Source organism: Pelodiscus sinensis, chromosome 2, assembly GCF_052426305.1.
Source record: "Pelodiscus sinensis isolate ZL-2025 chromosome 2, ASM5242630v1, whole genome shotgun sequence".
Classification (NCBI taxonomy): Eukaryota; Metazoa; Chordata; order Testudines; family Trionychidae; genus Pelodiscus; species Pelodiscus sinensis.
The window spans coordinates 205501791-205514439 of NC_143053.1; the positions used below are offsets into that span (position 1 = coordinate 205501791).

The 12649-nt window shown below is 38.4% G+C and overlaps 1 protein-coding gene across 1 annotated transcript in view; it reads right to left on the minus strand.

The window, feature by feature from the left end:
• AHR (aryl hydrocarbon receptor) overlaps positions 1-12649 on the minus strand; it is a 100838-nt gene that overhangs the window by 18003 nt on the left and 70186 nt on the right. Inside the window, exons 4-7 of the mRNA XM_075922259.2 lie at positions 11893-11982; positions 8728-8842; positions 3804-3934; positions 2279-2481 (exon numbers count right to left, since the gene is read on the minus strand). Coding sequence (XP_075778374.1) covers positions 2279-2481; positions 3804-3934; positions 8728-8842; positions 11893-11982 — 539 coding nt within the window. The remainder of the gene's footprint in view (positions 1-2278; positions 2482-3803; positions 3935-8727; positions 8843-11892; positions 11983-12649) is intronic.

Sequence of the window (12649 nt, forward strand, 5' to 3'; positions counted from 1 at the left end):
AAAAAGTTAGTCTCCTAATTCTGTATTCTGTTATGTACCAGCAAATAAGCGGGCAATTTTTCAGAATTACTGGGCATGCAGCAGCAACCATTTACTGAATAGGGCACCTAATCTGCTTGGCTGGCTGGCTCTTTTTTTTTTGCACAGATCAGGTCACATTTTACTGGTAGGTGCATACTTAAGGCATTAAATATTTCCTTTAACATTTCTACTAGTTTGGTAAATATTCTGGACAATTTTCTACATCTATTCTAGTCAATGGGCGAATCCAAGAATATGTCACTTGTTACTGAAGAGTCTGGGAATCTTCATTGTACATTAAGTGGTTCTTGATGACATGCCTCCCATAACTCAGAGTGAGTAAAAAGGAGGCTGGCACTGAGTACTCCAGTTCTGCACCACAGAAGCCCATGGTGTCTTGAAGCCCATGCTGTCTCAAACCCCCTTCTCTTAAAATAGTATTTCAAATACTTCCTTCCTCCAGTTATTAAACATCTCTTCCATCTCCTGCATTTCATGCCAGCTACCACTCACTTGAACTGCTCAGTGTGGAAGTGGACACAAACACCACATATAGGAAAGAAAACATAGCAGAGTTGTGCTGGCAGTGGTTCCATAGATGAGATAGGAATTCTGAAGGAGCTGGGGGTACTTCCCAGAGAGTTACACAGTGAAACGTTCCATTCTTTCCTTCCACTGAGAGGAAGGTATAAAAAGTGCAAATGGAAGACAAACAAGGAAGATGCAATAGAAAGAAAAGGAAAGACGTGGATAAAAAAAAGGAAGAGGAGAGAAAAGGGAAAAGAAACAATAGACAAAATACAGAATACATGGTTTGTGAATAAAAAAGACAAGAAAAAATGGGAGGGGAAGGTAAACAATATAATAAATATATGAACAAAAATGGAAAGAGGAAGAGATGAAGATAGCAACATTATGCTAGTGAATTTTACTTCTCTTTATTTACAAACTTTTCTTTGTTGGGATTATTAGTTTTGGGGGGGAACATGGGAAAGGTATATACTCAAATACTGATGGAAAGAGTGGATGATAAGCTGGCTGTACATTGTGCAGCATGGTTCCACAGGAATCTGACCAGGGCTGCCCAATCATAAATGGAAGGGAAGATTTAGAGCTCTGAGAACACTGAAAATCTGACTTCAGAAAGGGAGGGAGAAGGGAAAAACTCAGGAAAGACAAGAAGACTTTATCTTGTAATAGGAATCAACTTAGTGGACTTTTTGCCATGATTGGGCATGGTTGTGGTACACTGATCTAGCAATATAATATTTTTTTATATTGTTTATTTTTTTTTTTAATGAAGAAAAAATGCTTTCAAACCAGTTAAAAACACTGTGCAAAATGGTTATTTCAAGTAATTAATTTCTGTATCATTGTTTCATTTATAGCTAATTTGCAACAAATCATGTTTTCATTGTAGATTACATCTATTTGAATTGAAAAGGTAGCATACTGTCGTGGAGGAAGAAGTGGTGAAAAAGATGCTTTGACTTGGGTGAACTTCATCCACTTCAATGGAAAATATTCGAAATCAGAGCTACTCAACTTTGGAAGCCCCGGGGGCCATAATGATACTTACAGCACATGCCGGAGGCCACAACTTAAGTGTGGTCACATATATATTCAAATAGCAACAGGTATGAATACAAAGATTAAGGCAAGATTATACAACATGTAGGCCCCACTTAAGTCAGTTCTACTAATATTAATAAAATGCAATATTTACCTAATTTCCACACATCTGACAGCACTTTTAATGAGTGATGATAGTCCAGGAATTTAACTACTAAAACGCATATCAACGTAAGACCATTATATTATTATATTGACTACTTTTTTGTTTTGGCTCCAACCTGTGAGCTTCAAACTAACGGGCCGTGGGTTGCATGTAGCCCATGGACCATGTGTTGAGTAGCCCTATTCTAAATAATCCTCTACCGGGGCTACTTTTATCTCTAATTCATAAAGATACTTCTGAAGAGCAATTTTTTGTTTTTGATAATGCTCAGGAGATGGACCTTATCAAAGAGTTTCTGAAGAGGATATCCCTAGCCAGTACCCTTTCTACCTACAAGTGCTTTATACCTTTCAGAAACAGAAGAGAAAAAGCTAATGATAAAATATTACTTACCTCTCCAATCACATACTCCAGTGCTCACCTTAAGATACCCACTGAAACTTTAAAGGTACAGTGACCTATTTTGGCTGCAAGGGTACAGGGAAATGTAATAAGCTATACAGACAATCTTGTACCTACTTTGCATCACATCCTACAGGTGTGAAGTCCAGCTTGTGCTTAGTTCTGAAAATGAAGTTTTTGGTTCGTATCTCAAGGATTGAAGGAGGCTGCAAAGGGGTAGCCACTGTAAATAGAGCCAGCTGAGGAGAGACAGGAGAGCCATCCTTCCCTTTCTTGTTCTGTCCATGAAGAAACTTTAATCGCCCTTGAAAATTCATGGCCTTCAGAGGAGGGAAAAATATAGTGATTGTAGTATAGAAAGATTGATTTATTAATCAAATCTTATTTTATTTTCTAGTATCTAAAGGAGGAAGGAGAAAAAATGTTCTCCTTAGCTTCTGAGAATAGGACAGAAGCAATGGACTTAAATTGCAGCACAAGGAGGTTTAGACTGGACATTAGGAAAAACTTCCTAACTGTTAGGGTGGTTAAACACTGGAATCAATTGTCTAGGGGGGTTGTAGAATCTCCATCACTGGAGATATTTAAGAGCAGGTTAGACAGACACCTGTCAGAGAGGTCCTGCCATGAGGGTAGAGGACTGGACTCGATGACCTCCTGAGGTCCCTTCCAGTTCTAAGATTCTGTGATTCTCTGAAAAATGGCACTTCGTCAAATTCATGTTTTACACCTTAATAAATATTTAAATATTAAGACTGAGAGTATGTTGCTACACTTAGGCTGTGTCTAAACTACACCTTTCTGTTGACAGAGAGATGTAGATTAGGCACGTCAAAATTGCTAATGAAGCAGGGATAGAAATATTTAAATCCCTGCTTCATTAGCAATTTCGACATGCCTAATCTGCATCCCTCTACAGACAGAGGAATGAAGTCTAGATGTAGCCTCAGTGACTGTTATTTAGAAATGTATTATCCCATAAGCAAAGCACAAAAAACAAATACAGAAAACTTGGTGTAAAACAGATCACTAGTAAATAATAACGGCATTGTTTTGAACTCAATCTAAGCAGAGACGGATTCAGAGAACCTTTTTATTTCTAGACACGTAACTTGTATCTGTTCATTATTATAAAAGACACCATGGCAAGATCAACTAAACTGTTTCAAGTCAATTAAGAAGCAGCTCTGTAAGCAGCAGTAAGCCAACATTACCACTAGCATATTCAGTTAAAAGATACATCACTAAAACATTTAGCACAGGATTTCTGATCAAATACAAAGGGACAATATGACTACTGACTATTAACATATCCTTTACCACTGCAAGTAACAGAAATGATCTGTTATGTAATGCTTTTCATTCATAAATCACACATCTCTTCACAGAAGATGACAAATATTTACTCTCATTTTACAGACAGGGAAACTGAGGCACACAGAGATGTGAAATGAATTATTAAGGTATCAGGCTGAGCCAGGAATAGAACTCAGGTTAGTGCTCTGTCTACTAGCTCAAGCTGATCCATGTAGGTTAACGCTTTACTAAACCTTAACTCGTAAATTACTATAAACATTATCACCATTGTCTAGTTTTATACATGGTGGTTAAAGAGAAAGTCTTTATATAATCATATACTCACCAAGAACCCAGATGAATTATCCAGGAGGCATCTTAATCTACAGATAAAATTTCTCTCCATAAAGGAAGAATTCTCTGGAGGAAGCTGTTCTGGGTTATAATAGGTTGCTGGCTGTGAAAAGCCATTATCTCCTGCAGGAAAAGACTATTTTTAGAGAAACACCTAGTGAAGGCTATCTATAACAAATGATTTTCCGTCCCATAAACAAAATCTCAGGTCATGACCGGAACATGAACAATGTAAATTGAAAACATCCTCAAGCCCTACATTGGACTGCACGACTAGAAATGTTTAATATCAGTTCTCCTAATAGGATCATGTTTAACAGTTCATCATATGCTAGAATTGTGTCTAACACACTTCCTACTCCTTCTAAGTTTATGATTCAGACCCTGAAAGTGTCTTGGAAAATTAAAGTTCTCCGTGGAGTGTATCCACATTGCAGGATTTTCAAAGGAAGTTTGGCACCCAACTTCCATTTATTTTTATTTGGGAAGTAGGCACCTATTTCCACTGAATCCTTCTGAAAATTATACAGCGTTTCTTGTTAAAGCCTAGTATTGCATTAAGCTCTCCAAAAGGAAAAGTGCCACAGCTCAGCTACTCTGTTCAGTTGTGCATGCTACCTCCTATTAAAAATTTAGTTCTAAATAAACATTCCCATATTCATATTCTGTGATGTCCAACTAGGAGGTGCAGAAAAACTACAAAAGCAGTAAAATTTGTTGTGAGCAATGCTGATAATGAAATCAGTGTGTAGTTTTACCCATTAGATGCATATGTGAGCAACTTTAGGACTGTAACTGTGGCGGTAGAATGATATTGTGTTGGCAGTTTAATATAACTTTTTGCTGTTGAAGTGACATGTGGGCATTATTTTATACTTCAACTGTTAAGGTCTAAGAAACATAATGCAAATAATACTGCAACAGTAATCTGCACAACTGAATACATGATTTGCTTTATGATACACGTAGTACAATAACTACTATCCCTATAAAACAACGATTAGTCTAGCAGCACCTAAAAGACTAACAGGTGCTGCTAGACTACTTGTTGTTGTTTAAGTTTTTCCAATTACAGACTAGCTCAGTTACACCCCTGAAACTTTTGTACTATCCCTGTTCAATGTTAGTTAATGAAATACTCTTTGTAGGTAATAGATGTACAAACAACAAACTGACCTACCAAAATAATTCATAGGCAGGTAAATAAAATCGATAAAACTGCCACACAGTAAGAACTATAAAATCTCTTATGCAGTATTTACAGCGTGGCTTTGGAGTTATGCAAACAGCTTGATTAAAATAAATGAATAAGGTGTATAAAACCTACAAAAATGTGTTTTGGCATTTATTTTAATAGAAATTCAATAATTAAAAGTATCAATGAAAAACTACACAAAGTTAGTTGAGGACACACACCTTTTGATAGTATGAAAGAAAACATTAATTCCAGATCAGAAGCAATATCTAATTTGTTGCTTCTCGTAAATTAAACATAATAAAGAAAATGAATTGCACATTACCTATGGCACCATTCTCTCAGTAATTTGGGAGGATGAAACATGGTTCAACAATGCATATTAAACTATCCATAGTAGAGCTGCACCCAAGAATGTTAGAAGAAACTTTCAATCTTCCTTAGAAATAGAAAAGACCCAAATGTACATATTGGCTCTGCTCTTTTAGATCCAGAGGTCTAAAAGGTCATGAAATCATGGTGTTAAAACCCCCCACTGAATTCCAAAAAATGGCAATATGAACTAACCAACAATTCAGGTAATTCACTGAAACCAACATAGAGTAACCTGAATAATATGTTCTCAGGTACTCAGCTGCAGGTTCCCTCCACAGCAGAACACATTTGCAATTTTGATACATATTTCATTATGTAAAACTCATTTTATACTGTTTTCTTTACTGCCATACCGCCTATGTCCCTCTATGAAAACAAAACAAAAAGTAAAAGTAAAATCAGTAAAATGGTATGTGGAATGTTTCCAATTTTTCCACATAAGAAATTATTTTAAATCAAGAAAACATGCTAATAATCCAGATTAACACACTACACGTTAATTTGAAGTGTTCTGAAGTGTTTCTTTTAGACTGAAAACTAGTGGTTTCTAACATCAGGAACTTGTTAGATTTTCTGATTTACAAGTCCAGTAAATGGATGAACTCTTCCTTCTTAGTCTACCCTGAATTTTAACCAGGCCTCACAATGGGAAAAAATTTGTTCAGTGTCCATACAAGTTTTATCTTGTGGGTCATTAAAGTATAAATCAAGAGAAATATCTGTGTACGAGACGAGGGTATTAAAAAACAGAAGTGAATTAAAATAGAAAATGGTTTCACTAATACTTCGGGTCCTAATCATCATAAAAGGTAACATTTGTTATAGATCTGAATTAAATAAAAAACAAAATACTATAATAATAAAATATGACAAAAGCTGTATTTTACAAGTAATCTGGCATGAAAATAGTTTAACAGCTTATTCATGCTCTGTTCTTGCATTACTTTCGTCATTCAAGTGAAATTTGATGCTGAGTTAAGTTAACATCCTATCTTTTCAGACATTATTTATAAATTCCTCTGCCCTGTTAAAAGAACTTTTTAATCTTGGAATGTTTTTTCATTCTAGAATAAACCACTCTACAAACATGCTTTCAGAAAACAGCTGTTTACTAAATTAAGTCCCAACACTGAATCAAAAGACAAGTTCACTGTAGTATGTTTTTAGCTTCATTCTGCAAATTGATCCAGGGCTGGTATAAACACTACAAAAACCAAGTTGAATCACAAACATAAGCTAACTGTTGTGTACAAAGTACACCAACAACCATGAAGCACACAGAGCTTTAAATGAGTCAAGAACATAGGCCAAGGATGTTTAGTCTTTTTCTACCTAGCTTAGTGACATTTACTTTATTTAATATTGAAGGTAAATGGAAAAGGGTAATATTTTAAATCAACTTTCCTTATGTAGCTACATTTACCATAACATGGATTATTTCTTCTTTGCTGAATCCTAAGTGGAAAAAATCCAGTAATAAATAGGATGGAGCCTGGGCCACATACTTTCACTTATTCAAAATATTTTCAACCTAATAAACATCTTTTCTCCTCTATAGATATAAAATGCCTTTCCCTCGGTCATGCAGATTCAGTGGTGAAGGCCCATTTTCATTGCTAAAAGAAGATTAGTATGAAAACCCTATTAAAGTTTAGTCTAAGGTTCTGTCTACACTTCTAAGTTGAAAGCACAGCTGTGGCAGTGCTGTAATGCAGCAGTGAGCTTAGGACTGCGCTCTGTCCCAGTGCTCTATGCAAACCACCTCCAAAGGTAGAGTATCTTACAGTGCTAGGAGCCTGTTTACACACATACTTTAACTTGCTATGCTCACTGGGGGATGGGAGGGAAGAAAGGAAGTATTTTTTCACACCTGAGCAAGAAAGCGGAATACAATAAAGTCACAGTGTAGACAAGGCCTCAGATCAATGGTTCTCAAAATGTGATCCGCGAACCATTAGTGGTCTGCAACCGACTTGCAGGTGGGCTGCATGCTCAGAGCTTGCCTCCTCCCCTCCACATAGTGGAGAGCCTGCATTCACACTCCAGCCCCCAGAGCCAGCTTCCTGCTGCAGGGAGGATGTGGAAGATGGAGGGCTGTGAGCCTTGCAGTCCAAAACTGGCTTGTGGGAGAAGGAAGCAGCCCCGCACTAGCCTGACTCCCCCACTGCAGGTAGGGGCTGCTTCCTTCTCCCACAAGCTCAAACCGGGCGGCCAGAGCAGCCTCTGTCTGTGGTTGGCCTGGCCCAGTCCCACTGAAGGCATGGGTTGCTCCAACTGGCCAGAGAGAGCAACCCTTGCCCATGGAGAGGAGGCACCACTCCAGTAGGGCTGGAGTGGCCCCCTTGACCGCCCTCCCTTTAATTGGGTAACCAGTTAAACAATGATTGGTTAACCAATTAAACTGGATTTCACATCCCTACCACTAATTGTGTCTCCATTCAATAAATCAAAATGGCAACCTACCCCATGAGGCCAGTCAGGATAGTCTCTGGTCTTAATAACCATCCTTTTTGTCTCTTCAACTACCTTTTGCTCTTTCTCCGGCTCCCACCCAGGAGGTTGTGTACACAAGTGAAACTTCATATATTAACTGGGGGAAAAAGCTACTCTTCCACAGCCACCAATGCACTTTTCCAGTGCTAAGATGTGACAAATGCACCCTTTTCAGCCATCACAGATAATGGCCAGAAGTGCTGAAAAGGTATGTCACATAACTTCCTTGATGTCTTGACTGAGCTAGAAAATCTGATGCCAAGCTCAGTCTCAGGAGTGGATGTGCAATTTCATGGAAGGAACACCACTTCATTCATGACCTTTTCTCCCTCCTGCCAAAGATGATTAGACAAATTTATTGGTTATGTTAGTATATATATATCTTTATGAAATAAAATCACATTTGGCCCCTTTTAGAAACATAATATCCATCCTACTAGACATCAAATTATTTCATACCATATGAAATTAATGAGCAGTGATGTGCCAGTTTTGGGATGTATGCTTCGGTAACACACTCCTACTTGGGTGTGGCTCACTGTCCCAATGTAGTAGCCCTTAAACTGCTTACAGCAAGAAAGAATAAGTTTGCTCTACAGCTTTAGCTAGGTGCTTGCTGGCTATTAGCTCTATTTGTAGAGACTTATGCACTAAGCTCCAGAGGTCTGGGGTTTGGTTCTGCCTCTCAGTGTTACACTTCAAAACAATATTTCTACCTGTAATTTTCATTTGAAGTGAAACTAAAATCTTGTTTATGCAAGTGTCGTGTTAACAGCTATAAATGGTTATCTGAAAGGAGACTTTATGATTTAGAATACAAAGACAATTGTAAGCTAGCTGAGTGCATTCTCACCTTGTATTCTCTGTCCAGAATCTGTAGGGTTTAATGCCCAATGAAGCTGACGCTGAAACTCAGGTCTATCTTCTGTATGAATCAATTCAAATACACTCTGGTGTATAATATCAGACTACACATAAAAAGGAAAAAGTTGGAGTAAGACACTCTGATGACAGTGCCAAAGTCATCTTATTAACTTTAATTACATGACTGGTTGCTAAACTAGCTATTATAATGCATCTCATTAGAGGTACAACAACAACAGTTTGTATTTAAGAAGAAGTTTTACAAAATCATTTGCAAAAGCTCATAAAAGAATCCAGTGTTGTGTATTAGAATAGAATTCCTTCTTTTTTATATTCTGGGTTTTTTTATTACAGAAGTTTGGCAAATCTTAATTACTTAAGGTTTTATTTTTCATTCTTCAATGACCATGACAGCCTAACAGAAATGTAAAAATAAGAAAACATAACAGGTGTGACATATATAGAAATGACAATGCTTTATGTGTTTTAAAAAAAATAGGAGAAAAAACCATTTCATTTTTATTTCACAAACTCCAGTTTATATAGGAGCAAAACAAGTACAGTGCCAATCAGGATTTGAGCACAATTGTGCTAGGAGACAAGTTCCCAAAGAACTCACAAATCTAAGTATAAACTATGAATGTTGGTTTTGTTTGCCTGAAATCTTTCCCTATCTAAGGTCCATTTACATCTTTAATTATTAAACTGCCTTATCTTCAGTAATAGTGTTTAAGAACTGGACGTGAGCCAAAAATTAAGAACTTCCTGCATCGGGGTTGAAAGGATTGAAGGAAAACTTTTTAAAGCTAGGCAAAGAATTTCAAAAGCAGGATCAGTAAATTAAGATACATTTCTGTTCTATTGGAACTCTTTGAAAAATGTTTCCTTTCTGTGGTATCAACTATTATATAAACGCACTGTATCTAAATAACAAGGACATATCAGCTAGATATTTCGGCAGAAGCAACAGTTTAGCTCAAATTAATTACTTTGCTTTATCCATGTTTTATTTTAAAAAAAAATCAACATTTACTAGAAAGACTGCCAGAAATACTATTTTAAAAATCTAAATGCTAGTTTTAACTTTACATGTTGCAGTTACAATGTGCATTTCATACCTACTCTTTTTTTTCAGTTTTTTTTTTTTAAATCAAAGGTGAGTATCTTGAAAAAATATATTTTGTTTGGAGCATTTCAAACTAAAATTCCAAAGGTCACTTATCAGCTGTCTAAAAGGACAAACATAAAACAATCTCTTCCTACTTTTAAGAGCAACTACATACACCACCATTTAGCAAATATATCAGCACCCAGCAAGATTTAGATATGTATTAATCCCAGGTGGTGAAGAGGTTAAGTACAGCTGCACCTTCAGTATATCAATATAATCGTTTTATACTAAGCAGAATATTTTTTATTGGGCAGCACAACACAATTTGTTTAGCTTATATATTAACTAATATTATCCATTAAACAAAAACTAAATTCTGTCACCTACAAAAGTGAGTTAATTACAAAAAAGCTACTATATTTAAAGAAAAAGAAACACAAAGGAACTAAAAAAATTAATAAGCTAATCCAATACTAGGGATGTCACTGGTTAAACGATTAGATGGTGGGCCTGGCCAAGCAACCCTGTTCAAGTGGCTGACCAGTTAAACATAATGTTTAACCAGTTAGCTGCTTAGGTGGGATTTACAGGCAGTCCCCGGGTTACGTACAAGATAGGGACTGTAGGTTTGTTCTTAAGTTGAATCTGTATGTAAGTCGGAACTGGCGTCCAGATTCAGCCGCTGCTGAAACTGATCAGTTTCAACAGCGGCTGAATCTGGACGCCAGTTCTGACTTACATACAGATTCAACTTAAGAACCCCAGGCATCCCCAAGTCAGCTGCTGCTGAAACTGATCAGAGGATGATTCCAGGAAGCCCGGGGCAGGGGCTTCCTGTAGTCAGCCACTGGTCAGTTTCAGCAGCGGCTGACTTGGGGACGCCTGGGGCAGAGCAGCTGGGGTGCTGCTGGGGTGGTCCAGTAGCGCCGTCGCTCCTCGGCGCTACTGGACCAACCCAGCAGCACCCAAGCTGCTCTGCCCCAGGCGTCCTGATTCAGCCGCTGCTGAAACTGACCAGCAGTGGCTGAATCAGGACGCCTGGGGCAGAGCAGCTGGGGTGCTGCCTGGTTGGTCCAGTAGCGCCCAGAGCAGCGCTACGGGACCAACTGGCAGTGCCCCAGCTGCTGTACCACAGGTGTCCGGAGCAAAGCCGCGGAGCACGGGGGCAGCGGGACAGCCCAGACGCGCCGTGGCTGTCCTGCTGCCCTCGGGCTCCGTGGCTTTGCTCTGCTTTGCTCCCCGTCCCCCTGGTCTGCAGACCAGACCAGGGGGACGGGGGGCAAAGCAGAGCCAAGCCGCGGAGCACGCGGCCAGCTGACAGCCCAGACGCGTCTGGGCTGTCAGCTGACCGTGCGCTCCGCGGCTTGGCTCTGCTTTGCTCTGCTTTGCCCCTCCCCCCCCCCGATCTGCAGACCAGGGGGGCGGGGGGGGCAGAGCAGAGCCAAGCCGCGGAGAGCGTGGGCAGGCGACAGCCCTGTCCGCTGCCCGCGTGTTCCGCCGCTTCGCTTCCTCTCCCTGGTCTGCTGGAGACCAGGGAGAGGAAGGGCCCCGTTCGTAACTGCGGATCCGACATAAGTCGGATCCGCGTAACTCGGGGACTGCCTGTACAGTCCTACCCAATACATAATTAAACAATCCTGAAACATATGTAGTTCATTTGATAAGAAAGGTAATTTTAATAGAAAACTGAATAGTAAATTATGTGTCACTCAACACAGTGAATTGTGCAGCACTTCACATGATTTGTTCCAGTACAGATCCCCATACAATTTGAAAGTTCCCCGACTTGCTTAATCCAATGCTAGAAACTATATTCCTATTTTGCTTGGCACAAGACCTCTTTTCTACTATGTCAGTTAATACTGAAGAAGTACAGTACCAAAGTAATCCAACTCAACATATCTAAAAATGAGATTTTCCATGTAAATTATCAAATACTAAATATGAGCTCTGAAGCTGTAGAAAATTAATTAAAATCCTTTAGAAATCAATAAAATTTGTTGGGGTGGGGATGGGTGAGAGAGAGAATAAAAAATTACATACTTGCTGGAACCCCAAATAGTCCTGGATGGTTGAAGAGGCATAAAAGACTAGAGCATCTGCTGTAACAACCAGTACAAAGCCATTTAATGCCTGGAAAGAAAAAAACATCAAATCTGTTATCTTGAAAGACAAAATTCCAGATTAAGTATTGTTTGTACAACTCTACTGGCTAGTTTGGTACCTCCATCTTTAATTTAACTGAACTGCATTAAACAAAGTACCACTTGAAAAAATTTGCTAGTCACACTGTTAGAAAAATAAGTCCTTATTTAACAACATTATGCAATTCTGCATAGTGAAATCTCAAAGATCTTACATAAAAACTTAATTACACATTTTTGCATATAGACTTTTCATGCAATAGCCATCTTTCTCCAAACACTTATCACTACCGTCACCACCACCACCTCCTAACTCCTAACTCAAACTTTTTATTATTGCACAAAACAATAATGCAGAGAATGTACTTTTATAAATTAAGATGACTTGGCATTACAGCAATGAACTGTAGTTAAGGATACAAATATTTATCAAATAATTTCAGGAGTGGAAAACAAATAGGCCATTCTTATTATAAAAGAAAATAAAATCCTGAAAGCAAGGAAATTAACATAAGTTACATCTTCAAACCTCAGATATTCAAAAGTCCATAAATACAGGATTAAGATAATGAGGTCACCTCTAACTCTGTCCATAGATCACTCCTATCATACATCATGAATCACAAGACAGTCATATCTCTACAAATCATGAGGGA